This window comes from Daktulosphaira vitifoliae, unplaced genomic scaffold (genome assembly GCF_025091365.1).
Source record: "Daktulosphaira vitifoliae isolate Bord-2020 unplaced genomic scaffold, ASM2509136v1 Scaffold_54, whole genome shotgun sequence".
NCBI lineage: Eukaryota > Metazoa > Arthropoda > Insecta > Hemiptera > Phylloxeridae > Daktulosphaira > Daktulosphaira vitifoliae.
Window position 1 is genome coordinate 13,506 of NW_026099623.1, and position 20,752 is coordinate 34,257.

Below are 20,752 nucleotides of genomic sequence, written 5' to 3' on the forward strand. Positions count from 1 at the left end.
TCTTTCCTGTTACTTCTTTTGTTGTAAACGTATTTATTTGTAATATTTACAGTCGTTTCACATATTAATTGTTAAGCCATAATATTTTTAAATAAATGCTAATAAAAAAAAAAACTTTTTAAACTAGGTAAGTTAAAAATAAATTCAACTTATCTTTTAACTTAGCTAGTTAAATTTATAATTTGTTAACTTTTAACTGTTAATTTATCGACATTGATCATAATTAACTTTAGTTAATATTTCCATTAACTTTGATTATTACTATATCAATAAATATATAAGGCAACTATTTTCTATCATTGTCTTTATACAGAATTTTTTTATAACAAAATTTTCAACATATTATAAGTCATAAAATAATTTACATATTGTATAAAAAATTATTTGAAAAAAAAAATTCACACTATATTGGATTGTAATATATATTTTTATCTTCACAAAGAAAAATTATATAACTTAATAAACACATTTGCACATATTCATTTTAAATATCTCTAAGTTTCAAACAAGTGTTTTGAGATTTAAATTTTTAAGATATTACATTTTTTTTCAATGGAATTTAATTTTTTTATTTTAATATCTATTGTCATTTTCGTTTTGAATCCTACTGAAGGAGTACAACCCAAAAGAAAATATAATCAGCATTATAAAAATTACATCCAAACAGTCGTGGCACATATTCATTCACAAATTGGTTCATATCAAATGCAAAATTTAAAACTAAAACAATCTTTAAATTATCCCGATTTAGAGGAAAATAATATATCAAATGATTTCTCATGTAACTATCGTTACACAATAAGTGTACTCAATTTTAAGTACACTGAAATACTTAAAAAATTTCTTTATTACATAAACATTATTATTGATAAATGTAAGCAATCTCATGAAAGAAATTTATCGGAAAATTTTATTAGTTGTGTATCGTTACTTGAAACAGAAGTGAAAAATTCCAAGTCTATGTTTGAATATCTCCACAATGCTATGAAGTTTATAAGCTACATAGATATAAGGTTTTTGTTTCATGAAGGCCTCGCACCGCATCCCATAATTGATGAAATTGATTTTTTTCAACAATTTGTAAAAAAATTAGAGACCACCTATTTTATTGACATTAACATCTTACCAAATCTTGAAGATTCTAAAACGACATATGAGAATTTGAAACAATTTTATGAAGACGCATTAGAAATACTAAACGATCTTTTCCAAAATAGTCAAATCATCGATATTTCTGATTTTAATACAGATTTGAAAGAAAATCAAATTAAAGAATGCTCTATTGATTCAAATATTAATATTGATGACTGTTCTAACGAAAATAACATTGCTAATGTTTATTCTATGTGCAGTGAACTTAATTCTTTTTATAACGAAACCATAGAAATTTGGTACAAAAATATTGGCTTTGAAAAGTTGCTTAACCCAGAAACACCTGAGTAAGAACTCTAACATTTTTTTTTATTTTATAATATTATATTTAAATTTAAATATTTTTATTAAAAATAAAAAAAAAATTTTTCTAAAGCATATGTTTACTTATGATAAGTCATTATTTATAACGTATTATATTAGATATTCAACGGCTCGTAAATAAATTAAAAAAAGTCATTTCGTTACGAAATAATTAAATATATTGTAATGTGAATTGACTTGATACTGTATATTCAGTGATTAATTTAAAGCTCATTTACTAAGTTTCATTCATCACCTTTATAAATCACAAATTCATCTTAAAGTAAATACCTCCACTATTTTAATTAGGGTTCTAAGTCTATTTACTGGAACACAAAGTTCTGATGGGAAACGATCTATCTGGTTTTTTCTTTTTCACGCGATTCATATCCATCTATTTTTATTTGTAATAATATACAGATTATATTTTATACAATGTTGTACTTGGAATTAACTTATATTTTATAACTTGGTTAATTTTTATTTAAATTTATATTAACCCAGCGAGTACTATTTAATTTGTGTTTACCTGTCCTTTCACACACGTAAAACATTGACGCAACTACTGTGTTAGTATAAAGTAAATCTATAAGAAATATAATTTAAAATAATTTTTGAAAAATAATAATCATGACATTATAATATGATTTCACTACGATTTTTATTTCGTATTGTGATATTGAATTATCTCAAGCGGTATATATTTATTAAATTTTATTATGTTTTCATATAAATAAATAACTACATTTGTGTTGCTTGCAACTTTATCTATGCTACATATCCAACTGTGTTAAAATTTATAAAAATAATACTCTAAAAAATTGTTATATTTTAATTTATCAAATTAAAATAATTTTTTTCCGAATTGTATTTATTTGTATTTTTAATATTTTAGCATTATAATATATTGACTGAACCTTTTTTACTAAATTGATCAGAATAAAATGTCTCATTAATAATGTTTGATAACGTTTATTATTAATGTATTTATGTAGTAATCGTAATATTTTTGTTTAAAATAGTTTCACACCACCAATAGATCCAGAAATAAGACAGGATGATAGCATTAATGCTCTCAATATTCTTCGTTTGGAAACTGGTTGGAAATCAATGAATCACATAAATATAGTTTATTATAAGAAATACTACGATGTAGATTATATAATAAAAGAAAAAATTAATGATATAAATTTTCGAATAAAAAAAGAACACGTAGTACAATTATTAAGATGTAAGTATACAGAAGTATTAAAAAACTACCAAACATTATTATCTGCTATATTGTTTATATGCAAAAAAGATTCAATTGATCACCAAAACAAATGTTTAATTCAATTATTTAAATCATTTAACAAATCTAAAAAAATGCTTAAAGGGTTGTATAATGCTTTAATTACATTAAATAAATCATCAATATGGACATTTAAAATAAACTCTCTTTCCAGTTTACATAGAATATTTGAATGGATATCATATAGTCTCAATTTATTGAAGAAAAATAACTATTTTCAAATTGATTTTGTCGATCAAAATGATAATGAAAAAATTAATGAAATAATTCAAAGTCTTCTGCACATTTTTCAAGATTATCTTGATATCATTTATTATAAGATTACTAATTGCAACACGAGTCGTTTTGACACCTGGTGTCATTTTACAAAAAATCTTTTTTTTGATAGGAAAAATATAATAAAATATTTCAGGAATTCAGTTAATACATTGAATGATCCAAATACTACTCCAAAAATCCAAACTTATCAAATTGCGTGTCATTTTTTTGACAACTTTTGTGAAAATATTTACAATAATTGTTACAAAAATCTGGGTTTCGAAAAAATTAACTGTCACGATACTAATATAGACGAAAGACTTAAACCATTTATTGTGGATTAAATGGGAGTTTTATTATTACATCACTAAATACTAAATGTTAGATACTGACAAGTTAATTTTCATAAGTAGATTTCTTAAAGTTATAATTACATTATTGTTAACTATTAATGTTTAGACTTCACATATATATTTTAGATCATTCCCAAAAATCTTATTTTGTTTTACTTATCACATAAGTCTTTCTTTGTAAATTCCATGTATTTGTTACATACTTACTACAATATAATTATAAAAATTATTTCTTTAAGTAATAAATATATTATAGCTATAATAATATTGAGATGAAAATTAATAAATATGAGTGCTCTCATATGTTTACACATGAAGAATTCACCGCCGAATAGAAATTCTCGGCCTCTGTCCCCAGGTCCACTAATCCGCATGATCTTGATTGCCTCACACCAGGGTACTTTCTTATATAACAACCGTTACTTGCTGTTCCGCCGCGTACTGGGCTTTCTGGCATAGGTGGTCATCGGAATACTTGTCCACTTTACAACAAAGAGCTAAATGGTTAACTGATCAACCACAAATGATTGCGTGGGCGACATGGTCATTATTAAAGATAACTCGTGTCTCCATTAATGTGGTGCTTAGGTAGAATAATGGCATTAACGCCAGGACCCGATAAAATTGCGCGTGCAGTGCGCGTTCAAACCGCCCATGGTACACTTGTGCTCCCTGTTGTTAAATTAGTAGTCTTGCCCACCGATCCTAATGATTCCATACATCCTTAAATTATACATTTTATTTTCTAATATTATAAAAGTGATAAGTCACATTCTATTGACTTATTTTTAGCTTCGATACGACGCTGAGAAGGTATTGATTTTACTATGTGTTTTTTGTTTTGTATGTGTTACTATTTTTTCTCAGCTCTTCTCACTGAACTGATTTCTTTCAATGATACTTCAAAAGATCACAAATCGTATCTAGTCGAAGACATTACCCTCAAAAATTAAAAATTTTCCCTCGTTCCCCGTAAATGGGGGAAACATCCGAAAAAATTACAAATTTAAAAATGGCTAATTTTCGACATTTTTTCAATTTTTTTTACTAAAAACTGCCGTAACTTTTTTAAAAATAAACATATCAATATAATTCTTTTTTTTATAGATGCATGATGTCATTACCTATCATTTGCTATATATTTTTTTTATATCTGACCCTTGAAAGTGTTCCGGAAAGTCTGACACTTTTATATATATATTAAATTAAAGCTAATGTAATCTACTTTATTATGTAAAAAAAAAATTTCGGACTTTATTTTGTCTTCACGGTGAAAATGGCTACCAAATGCTATTATTGTGTGAAAATTCTCAATTTTATTTTTTACATTTTTAACTTTATAATGCTATAACTTATTGAAAAGTGTATTGATCAATATAATTTTTTTATGGGAAATACTATTTTTTAATAATCCCTTTTTCATTCGACATACTTTATCTTAATCAGGATATTAATAAGGAACTAGCAGTTTATGAAGCTTTTGGAATAATCCACCAATTTTTTAAAATTAAACACTATCTAAAGATTTGCATTGAAGCGTTTTTTTTTTTTATAGTGATTTTAATCACTGTCAGATATCATTATACTTGATCCAACTATGCCACGTCACCACTGTGCCGCGACCCCCCTGTGGTGGGATTTTTTTTCTGTTAATATTGAAGAGTATTGTCATTAAATTTTAATTAATTAATATTCAAGTCAGTCCATAACAGGCGAAAATACTGGTCGGGTAGGGTTAATAAATAAATAAATATATTGATTTGGTTATTTTTAAAAATTTATGGCAATATTAAGTAAAAAAAATTTAAAAAATTGAAAAAATATCGAAAATTAGCGATTTTTAAATTTGTAATTTTTTTGGAGGTTTCCCCCATTTATGGGGAACGAGGGAAATTTTTTCCATTTTTGAGGGTAATTTCTTCGACTAGATACGATTTGGGATCTTTTGACGTATCGTTGAAAGAAATCGATTCGGTGAGAGCTGAGAAAAAATGGCAACAGACACAAAAAAAAAAACACATCATAGTAAAATTTTATTTTTTTTTTTTAGTAAAATTTTACTCTAATAAACAAGTTTATTATTATGGCATTTACCTACTATTATGTCAATCTTTTAATTAATTCAATACAGTGTTGGTAACTCAAAGAAAAATTAATACTTATGATAAAATTAATACTTTCTCAGCTTCGCATCGAAGATAAAAGTACACGCAAAAATATGGATAATTATTTTATGCTCAAGTGCAGTTGTAATTACACATAATTACATGAAGAAATTTCACTTAGAAATATTATAGTGTTAATTTTAATTATATTTACGGAGTTAAAATAATACGAGTTTATAGTGTTAAAGTGATTAGTGGCTTTCTTGTTAGGAGAATATTGGTTACAGTTAAACTAGAATTCGAATTTTGAATTCTAAATCCATAAGAATTAAATTCAAAAGATTTGAAATTTTTACTGTAGCATTGTATATTTCTTGGTGGATAAGTGTCAATGTTCAACATAATGTATTCAATTTAACAGTCTGGTGTAGTTAATGTAAATTAAAAAAGACTCAACCCAACTTTCATTATCTCACATCATTATTTCTAGTCAAAACTTCTGCAATATTTTTTTGTGAGTAATAATACCCCCTCAAAATTATTTCCTGGTTGTGCCTCTGTATCAATTTTTAGTGAATCTCTACCCACACTACAAACCTACGTACACTACTTCTTATTACATATTAGTATGCAGGTCTATAGTTTTTTACTAAAATATAAAATTAACAATAAAATTTAAAATTATCTGACAAATACTTTCTTATTAACTAGAATTTGATTTATATTTTAATGCACTAGCATACTCTAATTTGTTAGCCAAATAATGATTTAAATTCATAATTGTTAAGGCAACAATATTTATTTATTTATTTAAACAATTTTCAACAGTCAATTAACTACAAAAATAATTTGAATAAAAATTTTAAAGATTAATACTACACTTGAGTGATGAGTATTAATAAAAGTAACAATTAAAGGCGATCGATGAATATTTTGAATAAGGAAAATAGGTAACATGCAAATAACAACTACAACTGATATTGCCACAGAAAAATCAATAAAACCTGTTGAAGTTAGTCGTATTGTTTTATATCCAGAAATTTCAATTACATATCCAATTAGGCCTTGGACATTTTGGTACAAAAAAGCAACTGTATTAAATCCACAACTACCATGGGAAGAATACCTTATCAAGATTGACACCGTTCGCGATGTTAATTATTTATGGAAGTTAGTTATAAATTTAAACTACTTAAAATGACATATATTTTTTTTGATTAGCCTTAGATTTTTTGTATTTAATGATGAATTAGAGTACACAAAGCGACTAATACTTCTCACGCTAAGACAAATTAAATTTTATATTGTACTTCTATAAGCAAAACTCTAATCACTTTTTTTTTCACTTTCGTTTATATTTTAATAATTTTACTGAAGTATTAAATAATTAAAATATTTTACCGATTTTGAGATAAATTAAAGGTATTATAAGTTTAATTGTTTACATTATTTTTTATCAATTTCTTATATTTAGAAACAGAACACTTAAAAATTAAAATTATCGGCCGTCCATGTGTCCTTGGGGACAAATTACTTTGAACTGAGGGATGCATCAGTATTCTTACTAATTTAAAAAAAATGTGTCTACAGTTTGTTTTTAAAAATATTAGGTTTAATTAAATTCTATGAACAGGAAAATCATTCTACAAATAATTGCTTTAATTATTCTCATAATTATTAAGAAAAATAGACAAGGCGTTAATTTTAATCATATTTTTTTTTATTAGTCACATTTTAATTGATTCTTATGAATAAATGTTTTTTTATATTTGAAAAGATTTTAAATTCGATTTTTCATACACCTAAATTATATTAAATTACACAATATAATAATGTAAAAAATAAATCAAAATTAAAAAAGCTATTTTTTTATTTCTTTATCCATAAAGACAATAGTGCTAACCTAACAAAACTATCATTATAGAGTTTGAATGAAATAAAAAAATCCTGGGGGTCAAAAACATCATGATTTTTTCAATAAATTTGTAAAACATTATTTGACCATGGCTTTAAGTGTAACCAAAAAATATTAGTTAAAAATATATGAATAAATATAAGGCGACAAATAATTCATATAATATCACAGATTATTGAATCATATCATTCAACCATCAATTAACCATTTAAATACAAGTTTATTTGTTTTTGATGAAAAAAGTTTACCTGTATGGGAACATGAGACGAATAGTGGCGCTGGACGATGGATTGTAATATTAAAACCAAACCGTTGTTTAACTAAGACATGGAATAATTTGGTTCGTGATTCCAACATCGTTTTGAATAGTTTAACAATTTTAACTTTATAAATTTACTCAGGTTTTAAATTTATTAATTCAAATAAGTTATGATAAAATATTTTGCTCAATTTTTCCTAAACAGTAATCTATGTCGTAATTGTAGATCCATTAACATATAAATTATTTATTTTTCATTCAAAATTACCACCACAAATTCCTAAGTTTCTATGAAATATATATATTATAGATTTACCTATTAACTATTATAGGTTTTGAGTGTTATTGGTGATAGGTTCTCAGAAGTTTCCAGTGATATAAACGGAATATCCGTACATGTAAAATCCACAAGTTCTAAAATAACACTATGGACAACCAAAATAACATTAGAAAATTATAAAAACATTCTCATGATTGGGTAATGATTTATTTTATGAATAAATTATTGTAGCTAATAATAAATAAATATGTATTCATTAAAATGCGTCTTTTACAGTTTAATTGCTCAAAAGGTTATAGGACATCAAATAAGACGAATACATTACTTTACTCATAACAGATTACTTAAATAAAGAAAACATGTTTTTGAATGCTCAATTAATTCAATATTATTCACAACACTGTCTACTAGTTAAATAACCAATGAACTATTCTGTAAACAAAAAACTTAAAAAATAGAAAAAATGTAATTGTTAATACATGAATATTTTTTGCATTTATGAATGGAGTTTCACTGATAGCCATATATTTGATATTATATCGAAAGTNTTATGAATGGAGTTTCACTGATAGCCATATATTTGATATTATATCGAAAGTTGATGCCAAAACTTAAGAAATATATAACATTGTGATATCACACAACTATATATTTTTAATTATTTATAATAAATATCACAATTTTTAAATAAAATAATAACTGAAGTCTAATTTAAATTTTTGTTTTAACTAATTTACACTATCATTTAACTAAAATAACTCAATTAGCTTTATTAATATAATATGTGTAACAATTTTATTGTAAAACAATAGTCACTTTTTTAAACAAACATCAAGAATTATTACTTAAAATCTAAGATATTAATATAACAAAAACTGTCTAAATATATTACTTTATTAGTCATAAACAATTCATTAACTTTAATTTAACACTTAAACATAATATTAAAGATGATAGATCATTTTATTTTTGGTATTAACAGTATCACAACAAATGGTTATTAAACCTTATATTTATATTAGTATCTCAGATATCAAATAGTTAACAATAAAACAACTCTCATCTATAATGAATATTAAGATTGTCATCTAAAACTATTGACATTCCTGCTAAATCTAAAGAAGCAGTCATATGAAAGCCCATGTTGCTCAGTACAACTAGATATTCAAAAAACGCAAAGATTGTATACACTGAAAAATTAAAAAGTAAAATATAGTAGTAATTAAAATAATACAGTCATACAAGTATCATTAGTATTTTTGAACATTTTTTTTTAATGTGTGTTTTACTTAAGATGTTATTTTAGATGTTAATTTATTAGGAAACTTAACCCTTTTAGAATCCTGTTGCACTGGAAATTCACCATTGCCTGCATCTTTCTATATGTCTATGAGGAATAAGTTTATTATTATTAACAGTTTAAAAAGACTTTAACACTCAATGTTTTACATTTTTAAGTTTTTTAAAAATTGAAATATTAGAAAAAACTGTAGAATTAAGTGATATTTAGAGGGAATCGACCTACTTTAGCATAACTCGAGTAATTCTAGTGTTTAATTTCATAGGCTAAATTTTCATAATATGAAAATATAGCCTTTGAATTAGCATCAAACATACTATAATATAATTTGTGGCCAAATATTAAACAACAAAAAAAAATCTTCTATAATGAAGACTGCTATAGAATATATTTTATCCATCTATCCAACCACTACTTAAAATAAAAATGATAATAAGTGTAATTGGATTATCATAAATCACTTCTTTACTCACAAAGTAAATATAATAATAATGAAAAAAAAAATGTTTGATTTCATTTAGTTGAATATATTTCTTGATTTAACTAAATTAATTACTTTTTAGAACTATTTCTAACTTATTGGGGTGTCAACTTTATATTTTTAATTGGCAACATACTTATAAAATAAGAATTTTTTTAATTAAGAAAATGACTGGTCGATAAGTATTTTTGGACCACTTTTATAGAAGTTGTTAACAATTTAAAGTTAAAACTGGAGGTAAGTCGTGGGTGATGCCATATCTATCACTAATCATTTCTCTATCGTATTCTTTGTTTAGTTTAAAAATGAGAATAACTTCCAAAGTACTGTTCCAAAAGTTATTATCGACGAGTTATTTTCTTAATTAGATAATTTTCTATTTCATAAGCTAGCCAAATATATATGTTACATTTAAAAAAATAAAGTTAACAACCCCTTAAGTTATAAGGAATAACTTTAAAAAGTAACTAGTAATTGATAAATCAAGAACTAAAAGAAATCAAAATTTCTTTTTTCCAGTATTGTATTTTGAATATAATTGAGTTTATGATTTACTGATCACTCTGTATATGACTAATATATTTTTAAATAAAAATTGATAATCCTAATTAGTAATTTCATACAACATCAATTCAGAATAAATATAAAATAAAACTTTATATGATTGGAACCTTTTTTTTTTATTATTATTATGTTAAAAATCCTTTCTAAAAGCTATTTTAACCTTGTGTTAGAAGGCAAAAAAACCTAAACAGCCCAGTGAAATGGAATCAAACCCCGGTACCTATGCACCTTAATGTCATACCACTGAGTAAATTATCATAACAAAATAATGCTGCTTATATGTTAAGCAGCATATGTTTTCTTTTTAGAATTAATTAAGACATAAAGGAATAAGAGAAATACATATATGTATGCACAAAAGGTAATGGCATATAAGTTCTGAAATGCCACGATTATTTTAATAAGTTTTCAATAAAAAAAAATTTCATAATTAAATAAAAGTTCAGTAACCATGAAAAAATAAACAAAATATTAATAATAATTAAAAAAGTATATTAAACACAATCATTTTTCATAGAATTTTTGACAAGTAATCACAGATTAATTAAAATAATTTGTATGATATATGTTATAAAAAAATAACGTTAAATATTAACTTCATTTTAAGTTAAAATTATTATCACAATACTTTTTTCTTAATGATATTATACAATTATAAGAATATCACTCAAATAATGTACTTGATCAAAGAAAAAATTATATTTTAAAGAATATTTCTTTTTAATTTTAAAGAGAGAGAGAAAACCAAGACAGGTTTTAAAGTGGGCATTAATTAGAAAAGGAGTCCCGAAAAGGTACATTAATATAACAGAAGACATGTATGATGGCACTTGTGTACTAAAAAGTGTAGGAGTATCAGAAGGTTTTCGGATAAGAGTAGGAGTGCACCAAGTTTAGAAAAAACTAAAGCATAGTTCTTCTTTAAGCCCTTACTTATTCTCTATAGTGAGGGATGAAATTACAAGAGAAATACAAGGAAATGTGCTATAATGCATGTTGTTTTCTGACGATATAGTGTTAATAGAAGAAAATAGGGAGGAAATTAACCAAAGGCTAGAGGTGTGGAGATGAGCTCTTGAAGAAAAGGGTTTACGGATAAGTAGAAGTAAGACAAAGTATATAGAGTACGAGTTTGACAAAGGAGAACGCTAGGTAGGTGAAATGAGGAGGTCAGTGACAATAAGCGAGGACGTGATTGGAGAGATGGAGAGTTTTAAGTATTTAGGGTCAGTTGTGCAAAAGAGTGGAGGTATTGACGAGAATGTAAGACACAGAATTAAGTGCGAGTGATTGAAATGGAGAGAAGCGTCTGCAATATGAGGACAGCTGATGTGAGCGTAGATGATGTGGAAGATCGTGTCAAGTAAAGTTTGGGATAAGGGTGGCCAACCCCAAGTAGTTGGGATTAAGGCGAGGAAGAAGAGAAGATTTCTTTTTAATTTTAAAGTTTTTCTTACCACCAGTTTCACAATAAGCATTGTGACGTAAAAAACAAACAGCAGCAATTGTAAAACATATACAATTAAATATTGTTAAATATATCTTATAAGATAATGATTTTGATTCTAATTTGGTAGCTACAGTCTTATTAAAACGTCCTTTCTTCAGTAACATACATGATATCAACATATTTAGTTCAGATGCACTTATAAATGTAATAAAACTTTTTTCATGAATACCTTTAACACCAAATTTTCAATTATTGTAAATTGATTAAAACTAAATAACTATTAAAAACTTACTGTAATAATTTGTTGATGTAAACACTGATAATGATACTAATGAACACAATTCAATAATATTCAATGTCCATAGAAGTAGAACACACCAATTCAATGATGATTTGATTATTTTACTGTAGTACTGAAAGTACATACTGGTTACAACTAATCTAATTGGACTATGAGCAAATATTGCCAGATTCCACAAAAACTGTTGTATTGAATATTTCCCAATTGCAGTAGATATTGAAGGTAGATAATTTTTTACCTAATATGATTAATATTAAGTAATAAAATTTGTGATTGTTAGCATTAAAATACTTACTCCACAATGAGTTCCTGTAGAGTCTTCCAGATGAAACCATATAGTCCAAAAAATACAAAAAATAAATGTAATAAATACACTCAACATTGTATACAAACAGAGAGAAGGTACTTTGATTTGTATTAAATACCGCTTATCTGCTTTATCTGGACTTAATTTTATAAAATTTGTACTCATTTTTAATTTAATGTGTTTCACTAAAATAAAATAGAATGACACAAAAATTAACATGATATAAAATTAGTTTAATACTTATTACTCTAGCTTTAACAAGAAGGAACTTAATTAAATTTTGTATAAAATAAATTTTAATTTTATGGCTCATTTTGACACAAAAAGAATAATTTTTATATTGATCCTGTTTAATTAATTGACAAAATAAATAAAAATTTTCTTGCAATACTACAATGAGTATTTTCAAGCTTTTGAAAGTTCTATCCAATTAAATTGAAAAAATTGAAAAAATTGACCAAATTCTTTTTTCAGGATACCAAAAATTTGTACAAACTTAATCAAAGACATAGGGTGGCCAATTGTTTATGGAATTTGAATAAAAAAAATTTTTCCTCCACCAAATAATAATCTCTATATAACAGTGCATAAAATTTTACTAAACTTCTAGAGGGGCAAAATTGTAAATTGGAAGACAGAGCTCCCTAACCTTCCAACTGACCCCTATGAACTTAATAGATAGTACAAATAATGTTTATATGTTCAATACAGTATACCAATTTTTTTCAAATTTTTAGGAGATGATGAATGAAATGTATTCTGAAATTTAATTGCATATATTTATCAATTTTAATCAACTTAAATCTAATTCAAAACAAAACTTTTTTAAAAGTTATTTTAAAAGCAGTAAAAACTAAATTTAAATAAATTATAATCTTAAAATCAAAGCTTTGCTTTAATCTTTTTTGTTGATTTAATAAATAAAATATCTAGAAAATAAACCCAGGCAGTAACTAAAGGTATAAGACATGACCTGTAAAGTGATAATATGCCATAGTTTATATGAGAAAAATTAATGAGATAGGTTTGGATAGAAAAATGAATTTAATACTATAAATATAAATGATTTTATAGTAATTACACTTTTTTCAAAACACAAGTATCTTGTCTTACTTAACGCTTATAATTTTTGATACCATTATCATTTTCTTAAAAATTCTTTTTAAAATAATTATTGCCTTCTTAGATTACATAAGCCTATATAAGCATTGACAGTTAGTCTAAGACACTCTGTATATATTATAAGTTGCATGAATAATTAAAAAACTCAATAAATGTTTAATCAATAATTGCATTAAGAAATCAAATATACTATTACTCAATTATAATAATTGTGTTATATTCAAGAATATTTTTAAAATTAGATAAATTATGTAAATATCAATAGTTATTTATCCAGCCTTAATAAATGACACTAAAAGACTTAAGTGATAAATACTAGTAAAAGTTTTTAAATATTTAAAAATAATAAATTCAATCTTGACATATAAAACATGGACACGTTGGAAACACACATTTTAAAATATTAAATTGCATCAAAAAGAGTATTTGTCTATTATGTACAACATTGAATTTGAATTTAATAGTAAATATAGGGCGTGGTAATATGTTCTATTAAATATAAAAATCTTTATCTCAATTAATAATCATGGTATTCTATTGAAACATTTTTGAATATGTCAATCTAATATTTCTGGTATTATATTTAAACTTTGATTTACTACTTTGAAAAATATCGATACTATTTGATTGCTATAATTAAGAAACAAATTCTTGATTTTTTAAGTTATAAAGAAAATACTTACATTTTATTTTTCATACTACATAGTTTGGACAAAAAGATCCGGTTCTAATAAAAGGTCAACTGTATTTGTCATTGGGTAGCATAATGAAGCAGGTCATTGTAACTAAGATGGTATTATTCAACACTATTAATAAAAAGTTATGATAGGTATCAAAATTACGTTTGAAAGCAATAAATCGTTTAACGCTTTTTAAATACTGATAAGTATAAACTATATAATCTTATACACAATATCCGAACCTCATAATAAGCTTATCAGTTATTAACGAAACGTCCCTCAAGAATTGTTGCACAATGTAGTCAAATCATTATAAAATATATTTTTATTGTAGATTACCTTAAATTTATTTAGCATTATACTAAAAATAATATAAATCATGTCTAAAAAAAAGTTATTTTTTCATTTTAAAATGGTAATGGTGAGGAGGGCCATTACTGAGTCCTGTTAAATCAATATTATAGATATTCGACGGATTATAATTTTCATATCTCCAAGAAAAAATATTCCTAGTATGAAACGAAAAACAAAAAAGTTTTACGATATTGATTATACATAACTTGCTCAATATTTTTCTAAGTTATAATTGTCAACCCTATGTAAAGATAATTATTATTACTAATTAAGCAAGAGTATTTTTAGGAAGAGAAACACTAAAAGACATTTTTACTTAATTAAAACGAGGTATAATTTATCTCGAAAGAAATTTTCTTTATAAGGTTAAATAAAATAAAAAAATCAAAATATTAATTCCTACTTTTCATTTTGCTTTTCAAAGACTTATTTGAAGCCAAATCTCAACAGTAACCAAATTCAAATAATTTAAACAATAACGTAATTTTACTATGTAAAATATCTCTCATTAATTTATTTTAGTACTTCATAGTAAATATTATAAAATTGTACCAATGGAAAACATTTATAATATTTAAATATAATATTTTTATTAAATAGATACATAAAAAGATATTTTTCATACAGATGTAAAAAGAAATTATATTTTAGAGTATTATATTTCATGTATTAAAATTAACAAAATATATTTATATTGTCAACTTTTTTAAATTATATAAAAAAATATATATTAGTTAAATATACTTACTAACAAAGATTTCTTTATTTATCTTATGTCATTAAAATATAGCTTTAACTAAGAAAAATTTTTAGGATAAGATTATAAGCTATGATCGATTTTACTGTTGTAAAAATTATGAGTATAATTTTCATATAGTTACTGACGTTGCCATTTTAGCAGTATTCGAAAATATTTAAATTATTTATACCAGACATGACCTAGCTATACCTAGCTTATTAAAAAATAATCGATAAAACCTTTTATAATAATATTCAGTTTAGAGTTAAACGATTGACCATTAAACTCGTAAAGAATCATTTGTGTGGGGTAAATGATTTCTATGATATGGGTTTAACAGCAGAAAACACAAATGATATATTTATTTGTTCATCAAAAACCTCACCCTCGGGATTTTTAAATATTTCAGTAGCTCAAAAGAGTACATGTTTGTACTAATAATTACAAATGTAATTATCAGATATATAAAGAATTACTTTTTTTAATGTTTTGTGTACTTATTTAAATTTTTATAAAATATGCAAATTAAAGCAACTAAAATTTGATCTATAAACATAGCATTAAATATTTTAAACAATAAGTAGCTTTATATTTTTAAGTGTTAATGGGAAAAACATAGGGGGGTTTTGGAGGTTGAAACCCACCCAAAATTTATAAGCTAATCGACGATTTTGGGCCATAAACAATAAGTAATAACAATAAAAAAGATCATATCATACTATAAATATTTCCACAATAAAGTAATCTAAAACAGGAATTTTTGTAATCGAACAATATGGGCAGTATCACATCTAATTTTCTTTAAATTTCAAACCCCCCCCCCTAAATTTAATTTCTGTGTACGCCACTGGATATGACACATATTATTTTCGGATGTGATCATAGACATATAAAACATTTTTTTATTTACATATACACTTATAAATGTATATAAATGTATGTCTTAAATAAGCGTTCCTTTAATATTTTTAAAGTGTTATCATTTTTAGTAAAATGATACAAATTAATTGATAACAAATTCAATAAAAGATGTATCTTTTTACAATCTTTTAGGGTAAATTATTATGAAGTTTGAAAAAATGATGAAAAGAAAAAAATTGTCTTTTAATTAGTATTTTTTTTTTCAAATAAATGATATCCTAATATTTTTTCATGTGTTCGAATATTTATCAAATTAAAAGATAAAATGGAATTTGAAAATCCTATATTTTCTCTAAGACAATCAGAAATTTGTCGACTTTGTGGATTAAATAATTCATCAGGATACTTAATATATGAAAAAGAAGATTCTGTAGATCTTACTATTGCCGACTTAATCAACCGTTATTTGCCGATTCAGGTATGTTAAATATATACTGTATAGTTAATAACAAAGTTGGTTTTATTTTTTAATGGTAAATTTAGCTATATTAATTGAGTAGCAGTGCAAAGTAAGAAACTCTTAATCGTCCTCCTATTAAAAAGGTAATCTATTTACGAGTCGATAGACTAATTAGTTAAAAAGTAGCATGCCACTGGTTGCTGTTACTTTCTTTTGAGAAAGACCAATCATTCATTTTTAATTAATTTTCTGTTAAAAGCTATTTTTGTAATAGACATTTTCTGCATTAAGTATTAATATTAAATTTTATTATAGGTTTCGAATGATGATGACTTTCCAAAAAAAATTTGTGCAAATTGTAAATGTCAATTAGACATGCTTGTAAAGTTTATAGATGATCTACTAGATGGTCAGAAGTTTTTAAATAATATTTATGAAATGAACAATATTAAAAAATTTACATCTGTAAACTATGGAAATATTAACACAAACAAGTCAAATTTAAACTTTCAAAAGAATATTAAAGAAATTGATGAGTTTGTATGTGAAATATGTGGTTTAGTTTTATACCATAAAAATGATCTAAGATTTCATTTAAAAAAACATGGTAAATAGATGATTGTATTATTTTTAAATAAAAGTAAACTTTATCTTATCTCTTTCATTAAACTCATTTTCCTTTGTCTAATTTTTATTTTCTCCTCAAATCTGACTATATAAAGTCATGACAGATCTATTAGAATAAACGACCATTCTCCTATGAAATGTTGTATAGAAACAATTGTTCAATCCCCAACTTACTATTCCTAGTTTTATCATTTCTAACACATTAGGATGACATTATATTCTATTGTACTGGTATTAGTATACCACACCTGTATTCCATATAAAAATTCTAAGATTATATTTATATTTTTTCGTTTGCATAAAGTTAAATTATCATACTTTGTTTTTAAGTAAGCCATATTGTAATATTTGAAACAAATTGAATTTAAATAATGTTAAAAAAATACTGGCAATTGAAAAATAAATTCATAATACTTCGATATCAAATAATATCCATGAATTATATAACTATAATTTTTTTAACTGTGTTTATTTAACAAATAAAATTTACTGATTTTGACTATTTTAGAGCAATCCAATAATCACAATCGTGAAGTTGTTTCAGTAGATAGATTCGAATGTGAACATTGTAAAAAAACATATGTTAATAAGAAAGGACTTAATACTCATTTATTAACACACCAAGNGAAAGGACTCAATACTCATTTATTAACACACCAAGGTATAATAAAACGAAACTTTTTTAAACCTTCTATTCTTAATAAATATTCATTTTGGTAAACTACTAAATTGATTTAGTATAAGTAAAACATATTAATAAGTAAAATTAAAACTAAACTATAACTTTTACTAAATTTTAGGTGAAAAAAAATTTGAATGTAAAATATGTCATAAAAAGTATTTTCAAAATGGAAATTTACAAGAGCACATGCGTATTCATACTGGAGAGAAACCCTTTAAATGTGTACACTGCTCTGTCTCATTCCGAACATCATCTCAAGTAAATTTTATTTTTTATTTGTACTAAATTAACTTTATTTACTTACACTTAAAAATATTTTTAGATTAAAACACATTTACGCTGTCATAGTGGAGATAAGCCGTACAAATGTACTGTGTGTGAAAGATCATTTCCCCATCATAACACATTAAAATTTCATTTGAAACGGCACTTCAATGACAGGCAATTTATTTGTGAATTTTGTCCAAAAAGTTTTATTGACCGAACTGCACTTGTCAGACATTCTCGAACTCATACAGGTAATATTAATATTTATATAAAAATTTGTAAATTTTAAATTAAGTCATTTATAATAAATTTATTTTAGGAGAAAAGCCATATTTTTGTAATATGTGTAATAAAGAATTTGCTACAGTGACAAATTTTAACAAACATAGAAGGGTAAATAAATATAGACTATTAATTATAAAAATCTTTAGTTGTATACTCACCTAGTAAAATCTGTTGACTATGGAATACTAATATATAGAATACCAATACTAATCAATATATAATATGGCCAATATCACTGCAATACCACTTAACTAACCCATTTTTAAAAAAGGAAGTTTTGTTTTATTGTCATAAAAAAATTATTTTTTCTACGTTTGGTTGTGTATTTTTTCTCAATTTAAATAGTACTTCCATTTGAAATTACATGATGGTATAGCAAGGGTAATTACTATACCAGTTAGTGCAACTTAATTATTGATACAAATTGTATCATAGAAATATTTTTCGTTTTTGGTGGAAATAAACTCCACCTCCATTCATAACTCTACATTTAATTAAAATACATAACTTAGTTTCTAAGCCTACAAATAAAAATTTGTACTGCCTGGTAAAGTGTTCAGAATCTAACTCAACAAAAATTTATAAAAGCATGAAAATGTGTTATACCCTAAAAATTTAGTTAGTTCTATANAATCTAACTCAACAAAAATTTATAAAAGCATGTAAATGTGTTATACCCTAAAAATTTAGTTAGTTCTATATAAGTCACAAGTAATGTACAATTGATTTTAATATTAAGAATTTTTTTTTATTATTTAAATATTTTAATATTTCTAATTGACTTTAAAGATACATGCGAGAGATACAAATTCAACTGTTTGGGAATTAACAACAAAGTTTCGTAAAGGAAGTTCTGAAGTTGATTATGTAAGTGCAACTATTATTAATGATGAAATATTTGAAGAACAACATAGAACTCAAGATTTATTTTTGGGACCTGACCAAGTAAAGGTATAACTAAATTAAAAAAATAAAAATAAATTATTATTTTGAAACAACAATTTTTTATGTTCAGGATTTCAATGTGGACTTACAATCAAACAGTGATAACAACTTGGATGACTTATTAAACGTGAATTCTTCTTTTACATCTCTTAACTCAATAAGTTTCAGTGAATCTATTTTAGAGTTAGATGATAGTACAGTTGTGACATAACTATTTTATTAATTATTACCTTTAATTATATTTTATAAAAATTATTTTTGCTTGTTTATTTTGAGTATGTTTATTTAAAAGTCAGTTTTTCTTTTATTTAGGAATAAAACATTTTTTTTTTCATTGACATATTATTGTTCATAATCATTTTATCTTTTTCTTTTTAGTTTTTAGGTTTTTTATTTTGTTAGTTGTTGCAGTATTTGGTTAAAATATGTATTTACCTCTTATTATTAATTTCATACCCCAATTTCAAAAAAGAAAAAAATAAGAAAAATAAGTAAATCAAATATTATAATTCAATAAATAAATTAATTTAAATTAGAAAATTTACCAAATCAAAGTTCACTTTAAAATTTCTAAGTGTCAATTAATTCTTTAAAAAAAATATTCTAAGTCCAAAAATTAGAAAAAAATAGACTAGGTGTTTTTAAATTAAGAAAATATTCTAAGTAATGACTATGTCTCTGAGAGTAATATTTTGATTAGTGTCGTAGATTTTGTATATTTTAAAATTACCGAAAGAACTGTTTTTATGGGGGAAAATGACTTTTTATAAACAGAAGGGGGTAGTCTAGTGATCCTAGTGTGATCTTGGAAACTGAGGCTTTCTATTCTAATTGGTTAATTATAATGGGAGCCCTGCATGTAAGCGTTACTTAAAGATCTCTACAATAAGAAGATTTTATCCCATAATTAGCTGTATATTTAAAATATGTGACGTACAAATGATAACACCATGTTATATGTTAATATTATAAATAATAATATAATATTACATTGCATAAGTTATGTAGTTAGATATTTTTGTGCTGGACCATGTATACTTTTCACCCCCTCAATCCATAAATTTCAAGAAAGTATGTTAAACATGCTTATAAGCATCATTAATATAAACTTCAAATAATTGGTTTAACTTAATACAATTGTATCTCCTTATTCAAATGAAAATTTTGTGTACTATTATTATTTAATATGTGCGCCCATCAATTCACTTTACTTTCTATTATGTATACAAATATTTTTATAATATAAAATATTATAATATTAAAACTTTAATTATATGATACATGTTTACTTTCTAAACATATTTTATTATACCATTACTGAATTGACCACAATGTTTTGACAAATCTAATAACTTTTAATCTACTAAATATTTTGTTCCTTTTTAGCTTCGATGCGAAGCTGAGAAGGTAT

General features: G+C 24.4%; 4 protein-coding genes across 5 annotated transcripts; 3 read left to right on the top strand and 1 right to left on the bottom strand.

The window, feature by feature from the left end:
* The first annotated feature begins 478 nt into the window (after positions 1–478).
* Positions 479–4,513, top strand: LOC126908960 (uncharacterized). The gene is made up of 2 exons (XM_050691306.1): positions 479–1,439; positions 2,478–4,513. Exons 1-2 carry the CDS (start codon positions 553–555, stop codon positions 3,346–3,348), a joined length of 1,758 nt encoding a protein of 585 aa, XP_050547263.1. The 5' UTR covers positions 479–552; the 3' UTR covers positions 3,349–4,513.
* Positions 4,514–6,205: 1,692 nt separating this feature from the next.
* Positions 6,206–7,768, top strand: LOC126908961 (eukaryotic translation initiation factor 4E type 2-like). The gene is made up of 2 exons (XM_050691307.1): positions 6,206–6,632; positions 7,549–7,768. The coding sequence occupies exons 1-2, from the start codon at positions 6,418–6,420 to the stop codon at positions 7,766–7,768; spliced, it is 435 nt and encodes a 144-aa protein (XP_050547264.1). The 5' UTR covers positions 6,206–6,417.
* Positions 7,769–8,708: 940 nt separating this feature from the next.
* On the bottom strand, positions 8,709–14,344 carry LOC126908957 (post-GPI attachment to proteins factor 2-like). 2 transcript variants are annotated; one of them, XM_050691301.1, is made up of 6 exons: positions 14,125–14,344; positions 12,308–12,504; positions 12,004–12,250; positions 11,719–11,940; positions 9,248–9,303; positions 8,973–9,106 (listed from the first exon to the last, which is right to left on the bottom strand). In XM_050691301.1, exons 2-5 carry the CDS (start codon positions 12,482–12,484, stop codon positions 9,296–9,298), a joined length of 654 nt encoding a protein of 217 aa, XP_050547258.1. In that variant the 5' UTR covers positions 12,485–12,504; positions 14,125–14,344; the 3' UTR covers positions 8,973–9,106; positions 9,248–9,295. The 2 variants fall into 2 exon arrangements, with proteins under 2 accessions (XP_050547257.1, XP_050547258.1); XM_050691300.1 differs by lacking the exon at positions 9,248–9,303 and having other exon boundaries at positions 8,709–9,106; positions 14,125–14,340.
* A 1,895-nt stretch (positions 14,345–16,239) lies between these two features.
* Positions 16,240–19,610, top strand: LOC126908958 (zinc finger protein 665-like). Its single transcript, XM_050691302.1, has 9 exons — positions 16,240–16,553; positions 16,851–17,142; positions 17,671–17,752; positions 17,789–17,823; positions 17,963–18,102; positions 18,167–18,362; positions 18,431–18,504; positions 19,186–19,347; positions 19,412–19,610. The coding sequence occupies exons 1-9, from the start codon at positions 16,401–16,403 to the stop codon at positions 19,550–19,552; spliced, it is 1,275 nt and encodes a 424-aa protein (XP_050547259.1). The 5' UTR covers positions 16,240–16,400; the 3' UTR covers positions 19,553–19,610.
* The last annotated feature ends 1,142 nt before the right edge of the window (positions 19,611–20,752 follow it).